Source organism: Rattus norvegicus, chromosome 2 (assembly GCF_036323735.1).
Source record: "Rattus norvegicus strain BN/NHsdMcwi chromosome 2, GRCr8, whole genome shotgun sequence".
Classification (NCBI taxonomy): domain Eukaryota; kingdom Metazoa; phylum Chordata; class Mammalia; order Rodentia; family Muridae; genus Rattus; species Rattus norvegicus.
Window position 1 is genome coordinate 146,267,156 of NC_086020.1, and position 27,053 is coordinate 146,294,208.

At 36.7% G+C, this 27,053-nt stretch overlaps 2 protein-coding genes and 1 long non-coding RNA gene across 3 annotated transcripts in view; 2 read left to right on the top strand and 1 right to left on the bottom strand.

The window, feature by feature from the left end:
- LOC134485919 (uncharacterized) lies at positions 1 to 17,779 on the bottom strand. The gene is made up of 3 exons (XR_010064289.1): positions 17,341 to 17,779; positions 16,405 to 16,503; positions 1 to 286 (listed from the first exon to the last, which is right to left on the bottom strand). It is a non-coding gene; the product is annotated as an uncharacterized LOC134485919 (long non-coding RNA).
- Aadacl2 (arylacetamide deacetylase-like 2) lies at positions 6,189 to 26,798 on the top strand. The gene is made up of 5 exons (NM_001191706.1): positions 6,189 to 6,326; positions 9,833 to 10,055; positions 14,661 to 14,730; positions 16,315 to 16,486; positions 26,196 to 26,798. The coding sequence occupies exons 1-5, from the start codon at positions 6,189 to 6,191 to the stop codon at positions 26,796 to 26,798; spliced, it is 1,206 nt and encodes a 401-aa protein (NP_001178635.1).
- Aadac (arylacetamide deacetylase) overlaps positions 26,294 to 27,053 on the top strand; it is a 57,613-nt gene continuing 56,853 nt past the window's right edge. Inside the window, exon 1 of the mRNA XM_063282424.1 lies at positions 26,294 to 26,428. The gene's annotated coding sequence lies outside the window, so the exon portion shown is untranslated. The remainder of the gene's footprint in view (positions 26,429 to 27,053) is intronic.

Here is a 27,053-nt window from a genome sequence, read left to right on the forward strand (position 1 = left end):
TTTTTGGGTGCTTAAATTTTTTATTTACAACCCAAACATTGTCCCCTCATAATCCCCCCTCACAGAGTCCCTTCCCCATTCCCCTCCCCTTAAACTCTGAGAGGTGATCCCCTCTTGTTGTATAGCTGGGTTGTCAAGTAGAAATATTTCTGGTTTTCTGAGAAACTGTTAGATTGAATTCCAGAGACGTTGTGCAAGTTTGCAGTTCCATCAGCAACAGAAGAGTGTTCTTTCTTCATATACTCTCAGCATCTTCAACAAATAGTGCTGGTCTAATTGGATGTTTCTATGTAGAAGAATGCAAATAGATCAATATTTATCATCCAGCATATAACTCAAGTCAAACACTTCAACATAAAACTGAATACATTAAGTCCGGTAGAAGAGAAAGTGGGGACTAGATTTGAATACATAGGTATATAGGTATAGAAGATAACTTCCTGAATAAAATATATAAATAAAGCTCAAGCACTAAGATCAATAATAAAAAAATGGTAACCTATGAAACCAAAAGGCTTCTATAAGGCAATGGGCACTGTCACTAGGACAAAACAGCAGCCTACAGAATGGGAAAAGATCTTTACCAACTCTACATTTGACAGTGGGTTGATATCAAGAGAGTAGACAACAATGAACTAAATAATCCAATTAAAAATAGGGTATGGATCCAAACAGAGAATTTTTGACAGAGAGATCTCTAATAGCCAAGATGCACTTAAAAAAAGTTCAACATTCTTAGTCATTATAGAAATGCAAATCAAATGACTCTCTTATATATTTATTATTTTATTTATTTACATTTCAAATGTCCCCTCTCAGTCTCCCTTCTGCAAACTCCTCCCCCTTACTGTTTGCCCCTTAGAGGGTGCTCCCCTACCCACCCACCCAATACCACCTCACCTCTCTAGCATCCCCATCTATTGGGGCAACAAGCTTCCACAGGACCAAGTGTCTCCCCTCCAGTTCTAAATGGCTAAGATCAAAAACTGAAGTGACAACAGCTAATGAGAACTTGGAGCAGTAGGAATACTTGTCTATTTTTGGTCAGAGTGCAAACTTGTACAATCCCCTTGGAAATCAATTTGGCAGTTTCCCAGAAAATTGCAAATAGTTCCACCTCAGGACCCAAATATGCCACTTTTGGGCATATACCCAAAAGATACTCCATCATACCACAAGAACACATCCCAACTATGTTCATAGCAGCTTTATTTGTAACAGCCAGAAACTTGAAACAATCTAGATGTTCCTCACCTGAAGAATGGAAAAAGAAGATATCATATATCTTCATATATCAAAATGGAATAGTACTAATCTACTAAAAACAAGCACATCACAAAAGTTGCATGCAAATGGATGGAACTGGAAAAGATCATTCTGAGTAAGATAATCCAGACCTAGAAAGATACACATGATATGTACTCACTTATAAGTGGTTATTAGTGCTAAAGTACAGGATACCTATGTTTCAATCCATATACCCTATGAAGCTTGATAGCAAGGAGAAACTAAGGAACACTGCTTCAATCTCACTGAAAAGAGGAAATAAAATAGACTTCTTGGGTGGATGAAGGGAAAGAAATGGGTGGGAGAGAGTGTGGGAAGGGAAACAGGAAAGATAAGGTATGAAGAGTATGAAGGGAGAGAGAACTGAGAGACAAAAATAGGAATCAAATGGAGGCATCTCTCGGATGAACTAGAAACAGGACAAAGGAAACTCCTAGGAACCTATGAGGGTGGCCCTCAGTAAGTAAGGTACTTAGCAATAGAGAATATAGAACCTGAGATGACTGTCTCCTCTAACCAGGAAAAGCTTCTAATGGAGGGATGGGGACACAACCCCACCCACAAAATCTTCAACTCGCAATTTGTCCTGCCTACATGGTGAAGCAGAAATTGATTGAATGGGCAATGAATGACTCACTCAAGTTGAGAGAGACCCGTGCCATAAGAGAGAGCCAATCCCCAACACTGCTAATCATATTCAGCTATGCTTGCAGACAGGGGCCTAGCATAACTTCTTTTGGGAGGCTTCACTTAGCTGCTGATGTAAACAGATGCAGAGATCCACAGCTAAACATTAGGTGGAATTTAGGAAATCTTTTTGAAGACGGAGAGGAAGGAATGAAGGAGTCAGAGGATTTAAGGACACTACAAGAAAACCTACAGAATCATCTAAGCTGGGCCCATAAGGACTCCCAGAGACTGAACTCTCAGCAAAAGGGCACACATGGAATCGATCTAGGCCCCAACAGATATACATCTTGGTCTTCATGTGGCACACCTTACAACTAGAGCAGAGGGGGTCCCTGACACTGATGCCCGCCTTTGGACCCCTGGCAGGGCTGCCTTGCTAGCCTCAATAAAAGTAGGTGCACCTAGTCAAACTGCGACTTGATATGCTCAGGTGAGTTGATATCCATGGGAGGCTACCCTATTCTAAACAGAAAGGGAGGGGGTATGGGGAGAAAGGGAAGTGAGAGGCAGGGACGGGGAGAAGAGGAAGAGGAATCTGTGATTGGGATACAAAGTAAATTTAAAAATTAATAAAAATGACATATTCTAAAGGTTCTAAACAGTGGGGAAACTGCTCTTTTTAATTTATCTGGTAGACAATCTTTGATCTCTGTAGTTTCTAGGGCTTGCTATTAGATACTTCTTTAGCAATTTTCCATGTTCTTCCCTTTTTGTATTCATGAATTATCAAGGAGAACCAAGAGGCTTGATCAGACACAGATTCATTATTTTATAAAGAATATATGTGGTAGAATTTTAATTTTGTAACACTTTTATCTCTATATTTCTGATGGGTGTGTGTATCCATGCATGTATGCATGTGCTTAAGTATATGTGTGTGGAGGTCAGAGAATAAAACAGGTCTTGGGAGTCAATTCTTTTGTACTTCCACCATATGGGATTTGAGGGCTCTCCACAGGTCGTCAAACTTCCAGCAAACTATGTCTATCCATGGAAGAAACATCCTACCATCTCTCAGCTTTTAATTTATTAAAACTTTACTGTAAAGAACTTGTAAGTAAGAAAATAGTGCAAAGTGAAATTATCCCAAAGTCTGTATGAATCAATGAACTTCTATACATTTAGAATAGCCATTCTGATAGTATGGACCTTTGCATTGTATAAAATTAGAGGAGAAACCTATACTAGTCCATTCTACTGGGAAACACGGGTTTATCACAGAGAAAAACTGAGAAAGTATTATTTAACAGAACATGTATGAAACTACCCTGTTTAGAAAAGAAAAGGAGGAGGTTTCCAAGATGCCATAGGTATGAATCTATTAAGCCAATACTGATAAATATTAAGAGAAAACAAATAAACACTCTATGTCCTGAATTGTTAGAATGTGTCACCAAGGTCACCTGTTTGCAAACATTATCGCTCTTTTCTCCCCCAGCTCCCCTCTTGTCATTTGTGTGTGCAAATTTTCACTACAGTGTGAAAGCAGTAACATTTCTTTGACCTTAGATGTGTTCCCTTTGCTTTGCATCAAAGACTGCCCTACTGCTGTTAGCTTTGAGCGATTCCCCACTTATTCCATTAGTTGACCAACTAAAGAGATTGTCCATTAAAAATTTTTTATTGAAGCCCTATATGTGAAAAGCACTAAATCCTCAGGTGTTATAAGGATATAGTCCATCTTTCTATAACTTACTTGAAAAGATGGACATAAAATGGATTAAATTTAATTTCTAGACCATAAGACCAAGTTCTTACAAGACAGGTACTGTTACATGTGTATTATAGTACTGACTATTTCTTTTAGTCGTTTTCCTCTTAAAATGTAGATTATTGTAAATCATACTTAGGCAATTCAGGAAGAGATTGCAAGAGATATAATAAAGTGAGCAAATTGATAATTTAAGTAATATGGGCCTTGAAATGTACTGTTATGACTTAGTGGATTTTATTAAGTAAATAATTATTAAAGAAATTAAATCCAATTTTTTAAAAAGTGGGTTATTTTAAAGTTAATTATCAACATAGAATTTAGAGAAGAGAGATTAAATATTGCATGATATCAAAAAGGTAGATAAGGAGCTTTAAGATAGGATAAGGTAGATAAGAAAGCTTAAATTGTTATCTAAAGACAAAGGATCAGCTTCTAGTAGAAGAAATAAAAGGTTAGTGTTAAAGAATTTTCTGAGTTTAGTGAATACTATCATTAAAATTAGTTTTATATATGCAATGATCACCTTGTTGTGATACATGAGAAGGAAAATCCTGTCTTTTGCATCTCTGAAGTATCTTGACTCTGGCTCAAGTGGGGAAGGATCATATACATACACGAAACATTCTATAAACATCCCTATACACATGAACTCTATATAAAAGGTTTGAACTGGTTAATGACATTATTGAAATAAACTTTTATGGTCTTCTGTTTAGAAGTTGGAGAACTAGTGATGCCGCAGACAAGTTTAAAGTCTGAAGCCTAAAAGCCAGGGGCTCTGGTGAAAGTCTCTAACTCTTTTTTAAAATTTTTTATTTATTTTTTAAATCAATCAATCAATCAATCAATTAATTATTACACTCCAGATTTTATTCATCTCCCAGTCCACCGTCCGACTGTTCCACATCCCATACCTCGCCCCCAACTCATCTCCACGAAGATATCCCCACCCCACCAACCCCACAAGACCTCTAAACTCAATGGGGCCTACAGTCTCTTTAGGATTAGGTGCATCTTCTCTGACTGAACCCAGATGTGGAAGTCCTCTGCTGTATATGTGTCGGGGGCCTCATATTAGCTGGTGTATGTCTGCTGCCTGGTTGGTGATCCAATGTCTGAGAGATCTTGGGGGTCCAGGTTAACTGAGACCGTGAAAGTCTCTAACTTTTACAGACAGAAACCCAGAAGCACTGACATCCAATGGTAGGAAAGACAGAGTTATTATGAAATTTGCTGAATGAAGGATAAGTAAACCAAGGTTATTTATTCAAAGATTCTAGAGACAATATACTTCACAGGGGCAACAGTAATAGAGTATCATCAGGTACATGGGTTTTCAATTGGTCAATCTGTAGAAAAGGAGAAGGGAGGAGGAAAATATGGAAAGAATCATTTCTTGAAGTTTAAGGGAGTATTTAGGCAGGTTTTCTGAGATTGGGTGAGACTCAAATGGAATAAATAATTAACCATAGGGACCTAAGAATTATTAGGAATTACACCGGGCTCAAGACCAATTGCTGAAGGAGGTTGAGAACTTCAGGGTGAGGGGACTTAAAAACAAGAACTGAGTGGGCACATTTTCAAACACGTGGATTCAAGATGACAAGCCCAGGATAAGGACAGAAGGTGGAAGTAGATTAACCATAATATGATAGAGTTAAAACAAGGTTTGCTCAAGAAGAGAGAAAAAAGGCTGAAATGATGCTTTCTTTTCATTTTTCTTCTGCTCCTACTTTCAGTGCATCTGATGATATCCAATCATATCGGTGAGCCTCTGTACCAACACCAACATCATTCTCTTCGGAAAGAACCCTTACAGGCACACCCAGGAACAATATTTTACTAACACCAAGCAGCTCATCTAAGCCATGTTGACTCATGAATTTGAATCATCATGTAATGCAACTTTCTGCAAGACAGAATGTTTGCTAAAATACTTGTTCTGAACTTTCTGGTAATTCTGGTCCAGGTTTAAAGTTTTAGCTTGGTGCATGATAGAACTTGAACAAGTCTGCACACACCGTTCCTAAAGCTTGGTCCACACCAGGCATGGCTTGTTAACACAGGTAATAATGCTTAGTTATGATATTAGCATATATTTTGACTGGATATCAAATAACTTACTATAAACCTGTTATAAAATATTGAAACTACAAATGATAACTTCCAGAATTATCCAGTGCTTCCATTTGGGCTCTGATTTTCCTCAAAGTATTTCATGATGATATTAATATCGCAGAATGAAGAAACACTGCAGGGAATTTAAATTGAACAATAGGCACCTCACTTGATGCGTTTCAACATCCACTTCTGAGCCTTTGCACTTGCAGAACAAGTTAGAAGGGACACTGTGCTGTTTAAGAACCAGCTTCACATCATGGGAATAGCTGTGTTTCTGTGAGAGTTCCCAGTCTGTACTCATTCTGTGGCTTTTTATTCAGTATTTATGGAAATACGTTAATCTCTGCACTGGAAAGAGTCTAGGATCTAGGATATCATGGGATTTAAAGCTCTCTGTGTGGGGCTGCTTTGTGTTAGCTTTTTATCTTATATTTATACACCTATGCCTGACAACATTGAAGAACCTTGGAAACTAATAGCCCTGGATGCAGTTGCTAAAACTTTCTCCCTTACGGTAAGAAGAATGCATTTTTTTCTATTATCAAGACTGAACATTTTTGAATATTTTGATAATAGTAGTGATATAATTTTGAAAAAAAACATCACTTTTTAAAGAATATTGTTAATTTGATTTTTGCTTACATTCTAAGAAAAAACTGGTTTCATAACTATGTTTTTATATAGTATAAAGATATGAATTATTATTAACAGTACTTGTTTGATAACGAATTAGGACTTTTCTTATCCTCATAGTTTCTATTATTGGTCTCCAATTCTAAACTTCTGGAATTCTGGGTTAACTTAGAATATGCAATGTGGATATAATGGCTGAAATTGTTCCTGTATAGTCAGAAACTAGTATTTTTGATGTTGTAATACATATGCTTTCTTTGCATATATGTAGATCCCTCATTCTCCACTGTCTTCTAACTATATTGTGTATATGAGAGGAAAAAGATATGCAGAAGAGCTCATACAGAGAGAGTAACAGCTGAAATTTGAGCCCTTGCTTGGATGAGTCAACTGTGCTCTTTATGTGCATGGTGGTTACCTTGCAGAAAGTGGGTACCCTTTGGCAGTTCTAACATCCGGAGGCTGAAATTCTAAGCAAGAATTAATAATCAGAAGTTAACAACAGTCCAAGGTTTAAAAGAAGCACAGTTCTATGACAACTAAAACTCAAGTTCTTATAAAGTTCTGAGCCTCTATGTCTTTCTCCCACAGTTCTCTTTTTCAAGTGTTCTGATTCCTTGATTGAAGAATGAATACAAAATCCAGCACATGTCAGTCATCTTGTGATTAGTTTATATGTATTTAATGAGAAATTTCCATGCTTTTACCAAATCACACATTATCTATCAGAACTATCTATCTATTTCTCACTATAGTAAAATGCTTTTACTTTGTCAGCTTCACCAGTTTCCAGTCATCATGTGTTCACCATTAAAATACATGCTTTATGTATGTGACATCGTGAATCATTATACTGCACTTCTGCAATGATAATACACACAATGAACATGTAATTAAATTTCATCCTAGCAAATTTGGAACTCTTTGATAATTTTAGCACTGAATCCTACAATTTAGATTGCAAAGACAACAAATACTCCTGCTTTTATCATATGAAAGTAAAAAATATTAAAGTGCATTATTGTGCAATCATATGTTGTTTTAAAAGAGTTTTGTAAAATATTCGCACATTAGCATGAGAGACTTCCTTGTCTCTGCGTTGTACCCATTAATCTAAAAGTGAGAGCACTAATTTTAATATTTGTATAGATTGTTCTGTGTAATATCAATCAGGGGTATTAGAAGAATATGGGATAATCTCTACATAGGCAGTTTTCATTATAGTCTTAAAATGCTTCAGTATCTTTTAAATCCAGAAAACATTGACATAATAGACATAAGGCAATTTCCTAAAAATCTAATTTCAAGAGTAAATTCATTGAATGAAAATTCCCTGAGTATATTGATATCTCATGCACTCATAGTAACAGATCATATCTTTTTATATTTAATTACTTAGAATATAGCTATAACCTTTTGTTTCATTTCAAAATTAATCAATTAACTAGTTAGTGTGTGTGTGTGTGTGTGTGTGTGTGTGTGTGTATGTGTGTGTGTTGGAGGGATAGTTCATGCCAAAGCATGGGTAGTACTCAAAGAACATCATATAAGAGTCAGTTCTTCTCTTCTAGAAGGTGGATCTTAAAAATGTTCATGATTGGAAATAGGTACCTCTATCTACTGAGACATCGGACATGCACCTCTAGAAAGAATAGCTAAAGAATACTTAAATAATAAGGCAATATTTATTGAATGTTAACATGAACTACACTCTTCTATGTACACTAAAAATATTCATTCATCTATACTATACTAGAACTCAATAACTTTATTACTGGTATTATCATTGCATGGATTTTTACATAATAAAGTCAGTGTTCATTGATCAATAGCTTTCTATTTTACATTTTATTATATAAGACAATTTTTAAATTCAAACATCTTTTGATAATATTTTCCCTTCCCCCTACTCCTTCTACATTTTCTCCCTATCCACAAAATATTTTTTCCAGAAAAACTCAAAACTGAATACAACAAACTCCCTAAAAACCTAGAAAACAAAATGTAATGACAACCAAAAGGTAAAACTGAAACAGAATAAAAACTAACTAAAGTGTAACCAATTAAAAGAGCACTAAGTGGATGGAGTCCATTATACGTTGGTCAACTACTCTTCAATGTGAGACATGCTGGAGTAGTTGGTATATGCAGTGTTACTCTACTGCAGAAAACTTAATCCTATGCCTGCTGGTTTAAGAGGTAGTTCAGTCATTAACCTTTGCCATAGTTTGTAGACTGTAATTCATTCATTCATTTAAAAAATGTATAACAAAATAAATATAAGATAAAACAAAAACTATCACAACAAAGTTGGATAAGACAAATTGACAGAGGGAAAGGAGCCCAAGAGAAGGAACAAGGATCAGAGACCCACTCATTTGCAGTCATGAATCCCATAAAATAAAATTAAACTACAAGCCGTCAAGTAAGCTTGAGGATATTGTACAAGCATGCTGATTCAGGCTCTGTGGATAGTGCTCCTGGACAGGTCTGGCTGCAATTTTCTTAGTGCATTTTCTTCATCAAAGCATGGAGATTAGCCATAAGTACCTTACTCTGTAATACATGAGGTAATAAAGGCCATTTAGAGTACTGTTAGCTCTGGAAGTTTAAAGATATATTCCTTGAGTAAATTGTACAGGTTCTGAGTATTCTGGTAAGATTTCTGCAGTAAAATCAAAGAAGGATTTCAGAGAATGGGTAGAGAAAAAGAAGAACCAAGTTCAGATTATGCATAATGTAGTCATATCATACTTGAATTTAAAATTGAATAATTCAATTTAGAATTGAAATAAGGGCTGGAGAGATGACTCAGTGATTAAGAGCACTTACTGCTCTTTCAGAGGTCCCGAGTTCAAATCCTAGTAACCACATAGTGTCTTACAATGATCTGTAATGTGATTCGATGCCCTCTTTTGGTGTGTGTGTGTGTGTGTCTGTGTGTGTGTGTGTGTGTGTGTGTGTGTGAAGACAGCTATAAAAATAAATAAATAAATAAATAAACAAACAAACATAAATCGTTTAGAAATTGAAATAAATAATGTAATTTTAGAAAGAACATATGACAACATACAAACTTAGAGGGATTATAAGACAGTAGTTTTAAAAGATTTATAATTGAGCAATAAATACAAGAATTTTTTAAAATGTAAGTAAAGATGCTTTTCTAAATAACATTTAATCTAAAACATCTGAGATTTTCACAGGCAGAAGGATCATCAAAAATGATGGTCATAATACTATTTTTGTTTAATTTTACAAATTCTTTAATTCTGTTTGACTTCTCTTCACTGTTTTTTGTGTTTTCTTCTTCTACCCTTTATCTTCACATGTATTTGATATTACAGATCTATTAATGAAGTTTGTGTTTATTCTGTTTCTTTGTAGGCTCTGTGTCTTGAAAACATAGGTGTTATGAGATATGAAGAATTTATCTCCATGATAATCAATCTGGATTACACACAACCACATTCTGACGAACACATTACAGTAACTGACACTGCCTTTGTTGACATTCCTGTGCGTTTGTACTTACCCAAGAGCAAGTCAGAAGCCCCAAGACGAGCTGTGATCTATTTTCATGGAGGAGGTTTTTGTTTCGGAAGTTTTAGTAAGTTTATCATATAAGGAAATTAAACAACTAGTTGCATGTTTGTAATACACAGCACTGATATATTTACCTATTCATATATGAAAATAATAGAGATACACATGTTAGATATCCAATACAACGATAGATACAGATATGTTTGAGGAATACTCTGATAGTGGCTTTCACTACAAAGTTTGCTTTACCCTGATCCACATTTGTTTACTTTTGTTTTTGAGATAGAAACTCATCTATTTTGGTCTTCCCTGGAAAGTACTACTTAGTTGATAATAACATTTTACTTATGAGTACTCTTAGGTACTATGATCAAATGCATTTGTCTCAAACTTGGCCTATGTGGTATTGGGTTTGAACTTAGGGCTTCCTGCAGGCTGGGATAATATTTTAGCAAGTGAGTCCTAGTAAAAGCCCTTTTCTCAAGTGGTATTTTATTTATCGTTCATGTGCAATGAACGGAAAAAGAATTGTCACGGATATGCCAATTGCTACAACACTTTCTCTTTAGCTTCAGGAATTTTTCAGATGTAACATTGAAAGGATGACTATAAGAAGTACATGCTCTTGATCCAAGAGGGAGTTTGTAATTTCTTACTAAATTGGTAAAGCTTATCGGGAAGTTGTTCAATTTAATGCTAAGGGGAAAACACAAAATAAAACTTTATAAACAAGCCCCATTCATTAAGTTCAGAATCTGTGCTCATCTCCTGTAATAAGGGACATGTAAAGGTGATGAATGTAAAAAATAAAACAAACAAGTCTTTGGAAAATTCCTTTTTTATTTATTTTTTTCATCTTTATTAACTTGACTATTTCTTATTTACGTTTCGATTGTTATTCCTTTTCCCGGTTTCTGGGTCAACATCCCCCAGCCCCTCCCCCTCCCCTTCTCTATGGGTGTTCCCCTCCCCATCCTCCCCCCCATTAGAGATAATAACAATATATGGAAAGCCTCTGTAAGTAAACTGCAAAAACAAGCAAGTTAATTACATCATAAAAGTTTTAAAATAATATATGAATTTTTATCAATCTCAGGTAATATCTGAATAGTCTATTGATTCCTCAATTTAAAAGAGGGTATGAGATTTTTAATATGGAAGAGAAAATTGAGTATGCTCCCTTGCAGTTCAAGAACGGCAATAGAATTCAGTGTATTAAAAATGGTGGTTTGGATCAGTCCTTGCCCTTTGGCACAAATATTAAAGAACAGCACTACTTTTGCACTCTGTCTTTTTTTCTTTCAGTTATTCAAAGTTTATAGCATGTTTGTAGAAGGCAGGTAGTGACTCTATGTAAATTGCAAGACAAATACAATGGCTGTGGGGAAAGAGGAACCCTCTATCATGTTTATTTTATTCTATGCAAACTTCCAAGTAGAAAGCAAAATACAAAACTAGGTGGTTCCCATGCTGAGGAGAGAAATTCAGGTCTATGTTCTTAGAAAAAAAAATCTGTTTTATGGACACAACCAATGTCTTAGAAGTCAAGGCCACTGTATGCCATTGATGGTAATGATCACTCTTATAAATATATACAGTTATGGAATGACAAAAGACATGCAGGAATAGTAAATCAAGGAACAAGAACTAAGACTGTGTTGTACAAAGTGGCTCCCTAAGGAGGCCAGTATATCTGCTAGATGTAGGAAAAACTCACAAACTTTGTTTTCTCTTCCTAAGACTTTAACAGATGCTTTAAAGATTAATTTCAGTGCACACAGGGTGACAAAGAGGAGTGATTTCCCTTTAGAGGACAGTGATTCTTAAAACTCAAGTGGCTTAGAATTTAGGCTAAACAGATTATATGCTATTGCTTTCAGGACTGTTAACTTGGTAGAAAGTGCCCCAGGGAAGTCTCTGGTTGATGTTCATGTCTGGTTTCTCACAGCTGTGTTTTGCTATTGTTCCTTAATACCCTGCTGTGGGTCAGGAAATCTTGTCAGCGTGTAGCTCTCTTTGCCACTAAGAACACTTGAAATCTCCTAGTCTTCCAGAGATCAAACTTTATATGATTCTAGAGAAAATGAAGGACATGGGGAATTCCATGTTCTTACATTCTAAATCTTCCATTCTTACCTGAATCTCTTTTTGTCAGTTTTACTTCCAACATGTCAGTCATGCTACTCTCTTTTAAGATCTCCCAGAAGAGAAAATATTTCCCTCTTGGCATTAGTCCTATTTTGCTAGCTATTACATGGCTCTTGAGCTATATTCAATTTTATCAATACAGAGACACCCATCTTAAAGTCTTTTTTATGCACATGATTTCTTTACATCACTACATAGAACACACTGAAATTTCTTAGCAGTCTATTGCTTGGCCTTACATTTGATGTTCTTTTTTTTTTTTTGGTTCTTTTTTTTTTTTTTTTGGAGCTGGGGACCGAACCCAGGGCCTTGTGCTTCCTAGGCAAGCGCTCTACCACTGAGCTAAATGCCCAACCCACATTTGATGTTCTTAACTTCAGTCAATGCTCCTTTTCACATTTTGCTTCAGCCCCACAGTGAGCTGGTATTTTTGTCTTCTGTAGACTTCATATGATCTCAATTCTGTCTCTGAAAATTTTTTTTATATTATACTGAGCTCCCAAACGCTACTCATACTTTCATGTTGAGATGAAGTAGCATCTTTTGTCATGACCAGATAGATCTTATCAACAAATATTTCATACTTGGAACAATTTCTAAGAGCGAGAAAACTCTTTATTTTGACTTTGACTATATGACAATAAAAATTGATTGGGGGGGTGAATACAAATCCAAGTCTAAAATATAATACCAAAGGACATCAAATGTGAAAAATCTAGGCTTAATATCTTATATATTTTATCTTCGACTAGGCATTTCCTTTTCCTAAAAATGAACAACTAGATTTTTAATCATAAATGGGATCATTCTACCTAAAAGACTGAATGACTTAACTTCTTTGTTTTCCAAGTTGTTATATACTCAGTAACTAAATACCTTTTAGTTTAATTTTTTATAAACACATAAGAGATAGATGCCTCGTAAAAGTCTAGATTTTGATAATAATTTTAAAGTTCAGCAGCTTTCCAAGATTTTGTAGTTAATATATTGTGAATAGACATAATAGAACTTATGAAGACATTGCATCCAGGGAGGTGGAAAACAGAAAGGGTGAGTCGTTAGTCTGCCTCCTATTGCTGAGATAAACACCATAACAAAACCAAACGTGAGACAGAGAGGTCTATTTCATGTGAAATCCTGCCATCTGTCATAAAGAGAGACCAGGGAAGGAACGATGGGGGCAGAAATTGAAGCCGGAGCTGCTTTACTGCTTTGTTCTACACAGCTTGCTCAGCTTTTCTTATTCAACCAAGGATCACCTATCCAGGGATGGCACCATTCCATTGGTCCCTTCTACACCAATCATTAATCAGAACCAACCCCACAGCTTTGCCTATAGGCCAATCTTATGGAGCCATTTTCTCAAGTAAGATTCCCTCAACCCAGATGTGCCTAGCTTGTGTTAAGTTTATTAAAAATGTAACCAGCACAGGTGGATACTTGAGAAATCTGTAGCCTGTATGTAGAGACAAATGGACATCTATGTGTGTGTTAGGAGAGAATCAATGGCTTGCATGAGATGTGCTAATGCCTATATGTACATCAAAGCCTTACATTAACTTACTAGGGGATCTTTAAAAACTTGCGATTCCTTAGAATTTGGGTTAATCATTAAATTCCTAATCATTGCAGCATCATATAATGGGACATATTCATAAAAGCAGAGCTTTTAAGCAACTAAGTTGCTATCTTACACAATATCTGTCTATCTATATATCATCTACTTACATACTTATACCACACACACACACACACACACACACACACACACACACACACACACACACAAAGCACACATGTAAAAAGAGAGATCTACTGCATTCTTTCTTCCTGAATTTATGACCCAACTGATAGAATATGCCAAGAGTTCATATAGACCAACAGTTTTCAACCTTTCTAATACTGCAACCCTTTAATACATCTTCTTATGTTGTGATGACCTACAACCATAAAGTTATTTTTGTTGCTATTTCATAACTGTTATTCTGTTAATGTTATAAATCCTAATTTAAGTGTTTTTAGAGATTGAAGTTTGCCAAAAGAACTGAGACCCGTAGGTTAAGAACTGCTGATATAGTTGAATGACAAAATGATTCTTTCTAATGAAGACCTTGAATGTTTATGTTTATCTATTGATGGGAGAGTCTTGGATTATAGACCTGGCTGTGGTGATTATAAAAAGACCAATTAACTTCCTTTACTGCCTAAAACTTCTAGAATGAAGGAGGAGAGGATGATACCAGTTAACAAAGGGATATAAAAAGGGTCTTTCTGTGGCTAATAGAATTCACCAGCCTAATTTTCACCTTCAAAATGGCAAGATGCAGAACCGTCTCTTCATATCTGGAAATTCAAGAATGTTGTGTACATTGAGTGCCCTCTGTGTGGAAGCAGGGGTAGGAAATAGAGATCCCTGTCTGATAATGGGAAATCACATTTCTTCTATAGATATCTGTCATTATTTATGTCACTTTTTAAATTACAAGGAGAATTTTAACTTTGCATTCTTTTTTCCTTTCAGAGCAGAGGGCTTTTGATTTCCTGAATAGATGGACTGCAAGCAAACTTGACGCTGTTGTTGTAGGAGTAGAGTAAGAGTTACTTTTTTTTGACTAATATGATTTTTACCTTATCTGTCTATAGGTTTGATTTCCAAATAATAAATCCATACTTGGAATTTGAATTTTAAAATTTACCTCATATTATCTGCCCAATTGTTGCATAGACTACCCTGTAAAGGATTCCACTACCCTAAATATTGTCCTTTAAAAAACAAAACAAAAAAAAAAACCTTTTGAATTAGACTCTAAGTTGATTACTTTGTGAAATCTTGTTGGTCATGTCCCATATGGTCCAGTTCTGTCCCTTATTAAATAGTCAGACAGGAAAGAGAAAATTAATCATTGCATAATTGAAATATTTGATCATATTTATGCTCGATAGAAAATGTTTAGTTTCAAAATAATTATTATTTGGAATAGTCTCAACTTCCTAATGTTGTCACCCTTTAATACAGTTCCTCACGTGGTGACTCCCTGCAATAAAATTACTTTCATTGCTACTTCATAACTGTAATTTTGCTATTATGAATAATAATGCAAATATCTGTATTTTCTGAACACCTTTGGGAAGCATGGCCTACAGTTTTAAAATAAGCAGTTTAGAGTGTTGAAGGTAATAAAGTTTGGGGTCAGTTGAAATGTTGAACACATGCTCTCAAAAAGTGATTTTACACTCTTAAGGTATTTGGAGCATGTGTACTGGAGTATCTTAGCCCATTATTTCCTTACTCATATTAGTATACTCTAGATTTCTGAATCTGAGTTTGACTCCAAAATTCATCAATCTTAAGAGGATTTTTTTTCATCCATCTTCTCCTTAGTTCATAGTTACAAAAACATAACTCAAAATTTTTAATCCAACATTTTTAATCAATAATGACATTTTAAACTATGCAAATTTGGGTAAAACTTAATTTCTAACATGTTTATTATTGTTATCATACCCAGAAAAAATTTATATGTTAATGACTAGATTACTATACTGGAACAGTCTTCTTTATTGTTTGGGGAAATTTAAATTGGAATCATATTTTAATATAATGATATAGGACCTGTCACACATTTACTCTAATCATTATGATTTGTATTCTTCTAAATATACTATGCTTGATGTAATAGATATAAACGTCTTTTGTGTACATCACAGTATCCAAATTATTCTTTGGGGTTTTCTTAGGGCAGTTCATATTACATTCTAGGATTCCTACCATGAACTTTCAACATTAAATATAGGTATTTGTAAATTTTTGACATTCTGAAGAACAAAAAGAGAACATGATGTTCATATAGCCAGTTACATTAAGAACATAAAAAAAAGATATAGAATATCTCCAGTATAAAATGCATTTAAAGTGAAAAGTTTACTTACAAAACTAAGAGGTTTGTAGCAATATATTACCTTCAGGCATAAGATCACCCACCGTTTTAATTACATGCTTTAAATAATTTTATATTGAGTTTTATTCTAGTTAAGCCTTAGAAGAAAACCTTGGATCAATTTCTATGAACTGCGCAGTAGGACTTGGTGTCACAGTGCATGTGTGGATGGATGCGTAGATGTTGGAGACCTGTTGTACACCTATGCTCTACCCGCTCTCCTTTTCTGTGTTGAAGCTACAGGCTAGCTCCTCAGCATCACTTTCCCGCACAATTTGAAGATGGTGTCACAGCAGTCAAGTTTTTTCTTCAGGATAAAATGCTTACCAAGTATGGAGTAGATCCTACCCGAATTGCTATCTCAGGAGACAGTTCTGGAGGCACTCTGGCTGCAGCAGTGACACAACAGGTAGAGCATATTTGGTTCTGTGGGTGAGGAGTAGTTATTTCAACTCTTTGAACTAAAGGAGCATTCATTCCCACAGAATTACAATGGTCTTGAATGAAACATCAACTGAGCATAACAGGGCTAATTTGGGTTATTTACTGTTATACTTATCTACATGTCTATCTTTATGTCAATATTTTATTTCAACCTTCATTTTCTTTGTAAAAGTTAGCTGTGGTGTTATATTTCTCAGGTGTTAAAACATTATAAAGAATATTGTTAATTAATCTCTAACAAAGAAAACAAAATAGTATTTTAATTATGCTTGCACTAGATCTATGGACTCTGGTGATTATGATCACGTTGATATTGAAACTTCCAGCCAAATTACCCTAGACCTCATGTTTTAGTAAAGTACCTTTAGTTCCTCAACAGTGTTAAAACGCTAGAGTACATCAATGATGCAATTCTCCTTTGAATTTGGTTTACAATTATTTTCCATTAATTAATTAATTAGTTAAATAATTAATTTATTCACTTTATTCCTGATCGCAGTCTCTCATCTCTACCCAGTCCCCTCACATGGTTCCTCTTCCTAGCCCCTCTCTCCTTCACCTCTGAGAAGGGGGAGATCCTCTTCAGGGAATCAACCTGGACTAGCACCTAAAGTCACTCCAGGACTAGGTATATCCTCTTCCACTGAGGCTAGACAAGACAGCCGAGTTAGAGGAGCAGAATCCACAGGCAACAGAGTCAGCGTAAGTACCATTCTAGATGTTGGGAGGACCCATATGAACACCAAGTTTCATACACACACACACACACACACACACACACACACACACACGCACACACACACACGCAGACACACATACCTGCTACATATGTGTGGAAGACCTAGGTTCAACCCTAGTATGCTCTTTGGTTGGTGGTTCAGTGTCTGGGAGCCCCAAGGTTCTAAGTTAGTTGACCTTGATTGTCTTCTTGTGGGGTTCGTATCCCTCCATGGTATTCAATCCTTCCACAAACTTTATTTTACCAGATGTTTGGAGCTTCAACTAGAGTCTCTATATCTGTTTTGGCAAGCTGCTGGTTAGAGCATCTTAGAAGACAGTTATTCTAGGGTCCTGTCTGTGAACCCAGGTTGACTGATACAAACATGACCTGAAGCTCCATGACCTGAGGCCTGCAATATGTCTATACAGATTTTCTGAGGACAGCTTGAAACATTCCCCTCAAAATTGGCAGAGGTTTCTACTGCATTCATGTCGATATCACACAGGGCACCTCTGTATGTAGGCCAAGAATGAGGAATATAGCTGCCAAAAGTGTCTTTACATGTTGCATAATTATGACAAGGCTTTGACCACCAAAGAGGCATTAAGTTCTCACAGTGTGTCCTCTGAATTCACTCTTTGTGTAATCATAGTGGTTATTGTTTCCTCCATCCACACACAGATCTCCATGGAGACATAGCTGACTGGAACATTCATCAAAGTTGAGTTCACAGTGGTTTCCAAGGAATCCAAGTACAAGTCATAGAAGTCGGAGCATCCTGACACATGGCACCATGTAGACACAGCTGAGATCCACATTCATCAATATCAAACTCAGAGTTCACACCAGAATACACTTGAGGATACAACTGCTGTGTAGAATAAATGTGGCCTTAGCGAAGCTTGCTAAACGTACGTAGTGATTGACAGACAATAATAGGGAGAGTTTGGAAGATGCAAGTGCTAACTGAAATGAGGATGAAGAAGACTATGCCTATGAGGTTTCCATGGGAACACATAATTCATGGGAATCAGGGTAGAAGCTATTTGTGTCAGTTTATCTCAAAGCATGTAGCTGCATTCTTCCCATGTGTTGATATTTGATTGAGACTGTTGAATCAAAAAGTAATAGATTATTTTTTTTGGCAAAGGTAATTTTAAGACAGCGTAGCAGCTGGGCTTTGGAATAGCTATTGCTTACTTTCTTTATCATATTTATAGTGAAAGAGAGCTTAAAGCAAGGTAGAAAATATGAAAAATACGCAAGTCAGTGAGTAAAAGGGCTTGTGTCTAGTTAAATTGAAGACAGTAAGAGCTCCGACAAAGCAATTACGGTTCTTAAAGAGAATGGTGTCATTAAGGAGAATTATTAGACTCTCTTAGAACAATGGTAAAAAAGCTTCAAGAGCAAAAGCCACCAATCAAGAGCTCTGAGCTCATCATACAAATTCATTTTTTAAAAATAATTTGTTCTCTTTTATTGATAATGTAATTGAGATATTTACTTTATAGTTTTATATTACCTTAAGATTGAATGGACTAATTAGATACAGTGTGGTTCAAAGATTAAAGCATACTGAAGAGCTTTATAAACACTTATTCCCAGTCCTATTACATTTACAAATCAAAAGATACATTTTTATTTTTAAAGTAAAGATTTTAAAAATGAGACTAACTCATCCAATCTTTACAACAATATGATTAGAAAAGTTTACATACACAAAAATGCAGAAATAACATTTGCAGCTTAATTTTGATGTCTTAAAATTATATCAGTTCTATAATCACTACCTCTAAAAGCAGTTAACTGCTTCTAATCCATGTGTCATGCTTACGACAGAAGAGAAAAATTATTCTAAACAAGTTTCATTTTAAAGGACAATGTCTGAGGAAAAATTTCCCAGGGAAACCATGAAGGCACACAGAGGCCATTGCCACCATGATACAAAGGAACAAGAACATACTATGTACTGGCAGTAGAATGTTTCAGTCCATGTAGTTCCAGATTTGTAGGCATGAGGGATAAAATACTAACTGGTTAGTAAAGTTTGTACCAAGGTTCTGACAGCTATGGTTAACTCTCTTTCATCTTGTTCTGATGAAAATATTTATGAGGTTCTTAAAACCTCCTGATAGAGCATACATGGATTTTTAAATACTAAATCCTATTAATATAATTTATTTAACTACATCATCTATACACATGAAGAATTCAATGTTCTTTCCAGTTTTTACCTTATTATTTCTTCTTTCTTATATTACCAGGTAAGGTTTCCACTATTATTTGAGGAAGCATGGAGAGAACACATAATTGCTGAATAATTTTGGAGGAAATGACTTCAGGGTTATTTCCATGTGGTTTTTTTCCTGGATACTGGTTTCTTATAATCTTTGCATTCCTTTTCTTCGATATTTATTAACTTGAGTATTTCTTATTTACATTTCGATTGTTATTCCCCTTACCGGTTTCCGGGCCAACATCCCCCTAACGCCTCCCCCTCCTCTACAATATGGGTGTTCCCCTCCCCATCCTTCCCCCATTACTACCCTCCCCCCAACAATCACGTTCACTGGGGGTTCAGTCTTGGCAGGACCAAGGGCTTCCCCTTCAACTGGTGCTCTTACTAGGCTATTCATTGCTACCTATGAGGTTGGAGCCCAGGGTCAGTCCATGTATAGCCTTTGGATAGTGGCTTAGTCCCTGGAAGCTCTGGTTGTTGGCATTGTTGTTCATATGGGGTCTCGAGCCACTTCAAACTCTTCCAGTCCTTTCTCTGATTCCTTCAATGGGTGTCCAATTCTCAGTTCAGTGTTTTGCTGCTGGCATTCGCCTATGTATTTGCTGTATTCTGGGTGTGTCTCTCAGGAGAGATCTACATCCTGTTCCTGTCAGCCTGCACTTCTTTGCTTCATCCATTTATCTAATTGGGTGGCTGTATATGTATGGTCCAAATGTGGGGCAGGCTCTAAATGGGTGTTCCTTCTGCCTCTGTTCTAAACTTTGCCTCAGTATTCCCTCCCAAGGGTATTCATGTTCCCCTTTTAAAGAAGGATTGAAGCATTTGCATTTTGGTCAACCATCTTGAGTTTCATGTGGTCTGTGCATCTAGGGTAATTCGAGCATTTGGACTAATATCCACTTATCAATGAGTGCATACCATGTGTGTTTTTCTGTGATTGGGTTACCTCACTCAGGATGATATTTTCCAGTTCCATCCACGTGCCTATGAATTTCATAAAGTCATTGTTTTTGATAGCTGAGTAGTATTCCATTGTGTAGATGCACCACATTTTCTGTATCCATTCCTATGTCGAAGGGCTTCTGGGTTCTTTCCAGCTTCTGGCTATTATAAATAGGGCTTCTATGAACTTAGTGGAGCACCTGTCTTTATTATATGTTGTGTCATCTTTTGGGTATATGACCAAGAGAGGTATAGCTGGGTCCTCAGGTAGTTCAATTTCCAATTTTCTGAGGAAATTTCAGACTGATTTCCAGAATGGTTGTACAGTCTGCAATCCCACCAACAATGGAGGAGTGTTCCTCTTTCTCCATATCCTTGCCAGCATTTGTTGTCACCTGTGTTTTTGATTTTAGCCATTCTCACTGGTGTGAGGTGAAATCTCAGGGTTGTTTTGATTTGCATTTCCCTTATGACTAAAGATGTTGAACATTTCTTTAGGTGTTTCTCAGCCATTCGGCATTCCTCAGCTGTGAATTCTTTGTTTAGCTCTGAACCCCATTTTTAATAGGGTTATTTGTCTCCCTGCGGTCTAACTTCTTGAGTTCTTTGTATATTTTGGATATAAGGCCTCTATCTGTTGTAGGATTGGTAAAGATCTTTTCCCAATCTGTTGGTTGCTGTTTTGTCCTAAACACAATGTCCTTTGCCTTACAGAAGCTTTGCAGTTTTATGAGATGCCATTTGTTGATTCTTGATCTTAGAGCATAAGCCATTGGTATTTTGTTCAGGAATTTTTTTCCAGTGCCCATGTGTTCGAGATGCTGCCCTAGTTTTTCTTCTATTAGTTTGAGTGTATCTGGTTTGATGTGGAGGTCCTTGATCCACTGGGACTTTAGTTTGTACAGGGTGATAAGAATGGATCGATCTGCATTCTTCTACATGTTGACCTCCAGTTGAACCAGCACCATTTGCTGAAAATGCTATCTTTTTTCCACTGAATGGTTTTGGCTCCTTTGTCAAAAATCAAGTGACCATAGGTGTGTGGGTTTATTTCTGTGTCTTCAATTCTATTCCACTGGTCTATCTGTCTGTCTCTGTACCAATACCATGCCGTTTTTATCACTATTGCTCTATAATACTGCTTGAGTTCAGGGATAGTGATTCCCCTAGAAGTCATTTGATTGTTGAGGATAGTTTTAGCTATCCTGGGTTTTTTGTTATTCCAGATGAATTTGCAAATTGTTCTGTCTAACTCTCTGAAGAATTGGATTGATATTTTGATGGGGATTGCATTGAATCTGCATATCACTTTTGGTAAAATGGCAATTTTCACTATATTACTCCTGCCAATCCATGAGCATGGGAGATCTTTCCATCTTCTAAGGTCTTCTTCAGTTTTTTTCTTCAGACGCGTGAAGTTCTTATTTTACAGATCTTTTACTTGCTTGGCTAAAGTCACATCGAGGTATTTTATATTATTTGGGACCATTATGAAAGGTGCCTTTCACTCTAAGGTAGTGTCTGTCTTTGTCTCTGAGGTGTGTTGCCTGTAGGCAGCAGAATGCAGGGTCCTCATTGTGTATCCAGTTTGTTAATTTATGTTTTTTTATTGGGGAGTTGAGACCATTGCTGTTGAGAGATATTAAGCAATAGTGATTATTGCTTCCTGTTATATTCATATTTGGTTGTGAGATTATGTTTTTGTGTCTTTCTTCTCTTTGTTTTGTTGCCAAGATGATTAGTTTCTTGCTTTTTCTAGGGTGTAGCTTGCCTCCTTATGTTGGGCTTTACCATTTATTATCCTTTGTAGCACTGGATTTGTAGAAAGATATTGTTTAATTTGGTTTTTTCATCAAATATCTTGGTTTCTCCATCTATGTTAATTGAGAGTTTTGCTGGACACAGTAACCAGGGCTGGCATTTCTGTTCTCTTAGGGTCTGTATGATATCTGTCCAGGATCTTCTGGCTTTCATAGTCTCTGGTGAGAAGTCTAGTGTGATTCTCATAGGTCTGATTTTATATGTTACTTGACCTTTTTCCCTTACTGCTTTTAATATTCTTTCTTTGTTGTGTACATTTGGTGTTTTGACTATTATGTGATGGGAGGAGTTTCTTTTCTGGTCCAATCTATTTGGAGTTCTGTAGGCTTCTTGTATGTTTATGGGCATCTCTTTCTTTAGGTTAGGGAAGTTTTCTTCTATGATTTTGTTGAAGATATTTACTGGTCCTTTGAGCTGGGAGTCTTTACTCTCTTCTATACATATTATCCTTAGGTTTGATCTTCTCATTGAGTCCTGGATTTCCTGTATGTTTTGGACCAGTAGCTTTTTCCATTTTACATTGTCCTTGGCCTTTGTGTAGATGATTTCTATGGTATCTTCTTCTGAGATTCTCTCTTCTATCTCTTGTATTCTGTTGGTGATGCTTGTATCTACGGCTCCTTGTCTCTTCCTTTCGTTTTCTATATCCAGGGTTGCTTCCCTTTGTGCTTTCTTTATTGCTTCTATTTCTATTTTTAAATCCTTCACCTGTTTGATTGTGTTTTCCTGAAATTCTCTCAGGGATTTCTGTGATTCCTCTCTATAGGCTTCTACTTGTTTATTTATGTTTTCCTGCGTTTCTCAAAGTGAGTTCTTTATGTCTTTCTTGAAGTCCTCCATCACCATGATCAAATGTGATTTTAAATCTAGATCTTGCTTTTCTGGTGTGTTTGGGTATTCTGTGTTTGCTTTGGTGGGAGAATTGGGCTCCAATGATGCCATATAGTCTTGGTTTCTGTTTCTTGGGTTCCTGCACTTGCCTCTTGCCATCACTTGTCTCTGGTGTTACCTTGTTCTGCTATTTCTAACAGTGGCTAGACCATCCTATTGGCCTGTGTGTCAGGAGTGGTGTAGACCTGTTTTCCTGTTTTCTTTCAGTCAGTTTGGGAACAGAGTGTTCTCCTTTTAGGCATGTAGTCTTTCCTGTCTACTGTTCTTTAGCTGCTCCTGTGGGCGTGTGTCCTGAGTCCACCAGGCAGGTCGCTTGGAGCAAAAAGTTGGTCTTACCTCTTTTTCCGTGGCTGAAGTTGCTCCTGCAGGGCTGCTTTTGAGCTCTCCGTGAGGGCAGCAACCAGGAAGACCTGTGCTGCCTTTTCCTGGGGCCCCCATGCACCCGGGTCCCAGATAGCATTAGGTGTTTTCTTCTGGAGTCAGAAATGTGGGCAAAGTGTAGTCTCTTCTGGCTTCCCAGGCATGTCTGCTCCTCTGAAGGTTTAGTTCTCCTTCCCATGGGATTTCGGTGCAGAGAATTGTTGACTGGGTCCCTTCAGGTTCGGGCAGTGTCTGGACAGCCAATCTTTGTATTCCTAGATGTACTACTCTGTCTTATCTATTTTTTAAACTTCTATTTCTTAATTAGAAAGGAATGGTAGAATTGCAATAGAATGTTCTGAATCTTTTATAACAGTTGTGATTTTTTGTTGCTCCTTCATTATATTTGTATACAGAAATTTATTTTTAAATTTGAATATGTTGAACCATTCTTGCACTTTTGGAAGACAGTAAACCTGATCCTGTTATGTTATCCTTTCAAGTATTGTTATTGTTGACTTTGATTTGGTTGTTGAGGATGTTTAAATGTGTGTCACCTTGGAAACTGGGCTGTGAGTTCTTTCTTTTTGTTCTGGTCTCATCTCCCTTTGATATCAGGACCCTACTGGCATTGTAGAGTTGCCAAGGATCAGTTTTGGTTTGGAGAGTGATTGTGTGGAAGGGGTGTTTGGGAGTAATGACTCAGAGCCAAATTTTTTGCCCACACTTGTGGCTTGTGTTCTGCTCAAGATAGCTTTCCAGACCCACACTCCCTGTGTTCTGCATAGAGAAGACAGTTCTTTGAGCAGTTCTCTCTTGCTTTTCTAAAAATTCTCTGGAGAGCTCATAACTTGCAGATCAAACTTCCAGTCTTGCTTACATATCACCTCATTTGTAGGTTTCCTTTACATTATTGCATGAATTAGAGTCACATGACCCAAGGGACCCTTGATTTTTAGGAGACAGCAGGCATTTTTTTTTTTACATTGTAAAAATTCAGAGATCTGCCTGCCTCTGTTAGGCACGGAAAATAAACTAGCTCTCTGGGACTCTGCCTGAATGTACCATTTATACCATGCCTGAACCTAACCTTGCTCTGTCCCAGGCCCCAAACCTGAACCCAGGAATCTGCATCTCCTTGTAAGCATAAAAAAAATTTGGGTATTGATTATTACCTGTTATTACCATTCATTAAATCTTTAATTCCTGCCTTAATACCTTTCTGACAAGTTAACACATAGCACAGCTACCTCTGTTCCTTTAGATCTGTGTAGCTCCTGACACAATTCTTATCACATCCTTATATCAGAAGGGAGGCTTGGAGAGCTCAGTGAAGCTTCCTTTTCTCTTATCTATGACCTGCTGAGGAGGATTCTCTCCATTATAAATCATATAATACTAGTGTGCTCCATTTCATCTTCTTAAAAAAAATTAGTTCTCTACTATAGAGGTAAGAGGTACTGTAGAGTCCTCTGCGTATGTGTTATGGCTGTTAAATTGATGTTTTTGTGGTGCTCCCAACAGTGGGAGCAGATGTACCTCTAACTCTATGGCCTGATCTTTGTACTGTTTTGCTGCTATTGGGCTGCCTGGTCCAGCCTCACTATGAGGACTTTTGCCTTGTTTTAGTGTCTTGTTATGTCCCCTTTGGTTGTTCTCTCTTGGAGCCCTGCTCTTTTCTGAAGGGAAATGGAGGGGGATTGGATGGGGAAGATGGGAGATAGTGGGAAGGACTGGGAGGAGTGGATGGATGGGAAGCTATAGTTGAGATACATTGTATAAGAGAGGCATCTATTTTCAATAAAACAAGGAAAAATAAGTTTTCTGAAAGGATTTTATGCCATGTGTTTTGACCATATCACCTGCTTTCCCTACTCCTCCCAGATATATCTTATCTTTCCTAACAACCTGAGTTTAAGTCCTTTTCAAAAAAAAACAAAAAAAACCAAAATAAAACAGCATATTGAATTTAATTTACTCAGCCCACATATTCTTAGTGCAGTATTTTCTACTGGAGCATGTTCAATTATCAGGGGCTACACTTTTAGAGGAAACAGACTTTCCTTATCCTAACAGCTATCAAATGTCAACAGTTCCTCAGGTGGGGGCAAAACATTATGCTTACTTCTTCTTTCCTTGCAGGCATTTAGTCTGGTTTGGCCTTGCACAGACATTGTATGTGCTATTGTTCTGCAGTGTCAAGACAAATAGTTTCCTTATAGTCATCTATTGCCTCTGGCTCTTGAAGTATTTCTGTCTGAGATTTGGGGAACTGTAGATTATACTGGTGTTCTACGTAGAGTGAGCATTATAGTCTCTTATCAGCTGAATTGTGGCCACTTGTCAAAAATAATTTCTACATATTTATATATGTAAAACCCTCCATCACTTTTAAGACTGTTATTTCCACTATTTACTTTTGGTAAAATATATTTATATATCTTTCTTCCTTTTACCTTCTGTCCCTGTATCCTCCTAATCTTTTCTATCATTTTTTCTCATATACTCAAGCAATGTTTTAAAAAATGATATTTCAGTGCCAGGGTCTTCAAAAGTGATTAAGGGTATTATAGGCACTTTTGTCATAATCATGCTTTCTGCCAGCAGTCCATGTAGTTTATTATCATATCTGCTTCATGGTTACATTTTGTCTGTTGGAATATTGGAAGCCTTTACCTCACTGGACATCCTATTTTCCAGGTGCAGATTGATCCCGAAGTAAAGCATAAATTCAAGCTGCAAGCTCTACTTTATCCTGGCTTACAGGTGATTGACACTCACTTGCCATCACATCTAGAGAACGAACGTGGTATAGTTCTGACAAGGGACATAGCCATAAAACTTGTGAGTTTGTTTTTCACCAAGGATGAGGCACTTCAATGGGCAATGAGAAAAAACCAGCACATGCCTCTGGAGTCCAAACATCTGTTCAGGTTTGTTAACTGGAGTGCTCTTCTCCCTGACAAGTTTAGAAAGAACTATGTGTACACTGAGCCTGTGCTTGGAAGATCGGCCTTCTCTCTGCCAGCTCTGATGGACCACAGAGCATTGCCCTTGTTAGCCAATGATGCTCACTTACAACACTTGCCACAAACATACATTCTTACCTGTCAATATGATGTCCTGAGAGATGATGGAATCATGTATGCTTCAAGACTTCAAAGTGTTGGAGTAGAAGTATATCACGACCATGTTGAGGATGGAATCCATGGGGCCTTATCGTATATGACATCACCACTCCACTTGAATCTAGGGCTGAGAATAAGAGATATGTATGTTAGTTGGCTGGATAAGAATCTATAATTACATTTTTCCTCAATGCAGTTTAATCGTAGAAATATTTTAGTTTTGAAGAGAACAATACAATCTGTGTTGACTAAATCTAGATTTGAATCAATTTTAAGTTGTTACATGTTCTTGAACTAATTATTGTAACTGTGGGCTTTTCTACGTGGCCTCATTGTTCCTGAATTAATGACTCTGAGACTTAATCATATTTATGAATAAATCCTTAGGCCATAATTTTGGGCTCCACAACTATCTCATAACTTAATTATC

Excerpts from the sequence above, each read along its gene's own strand:
- Aadacl2 (NM_001191706.1), top strand. The coding sequence starts at position 6,189 with ATGGGATTTAAAGCTCTCTGTGTGGGGCTGCTTTGTGTTAGCTTTTTA. Across the intron at positions 10,056-14,660 it reads TTTTTGTTTCGGAAGTTTTA|AGCAGAGGGCTTTTGATTTC; the intron begins GTAAGTTTATCA and ends TTTTCCTTTCAG. Across the intron at positions 14,731-16,314 it reads GCTGTTGTTGTAGGAGTAGA|CTACAGGCTAGCTCCTCAGC; the intron begins GTAAGAGTTACT and ends TCTGTGTTGAAG.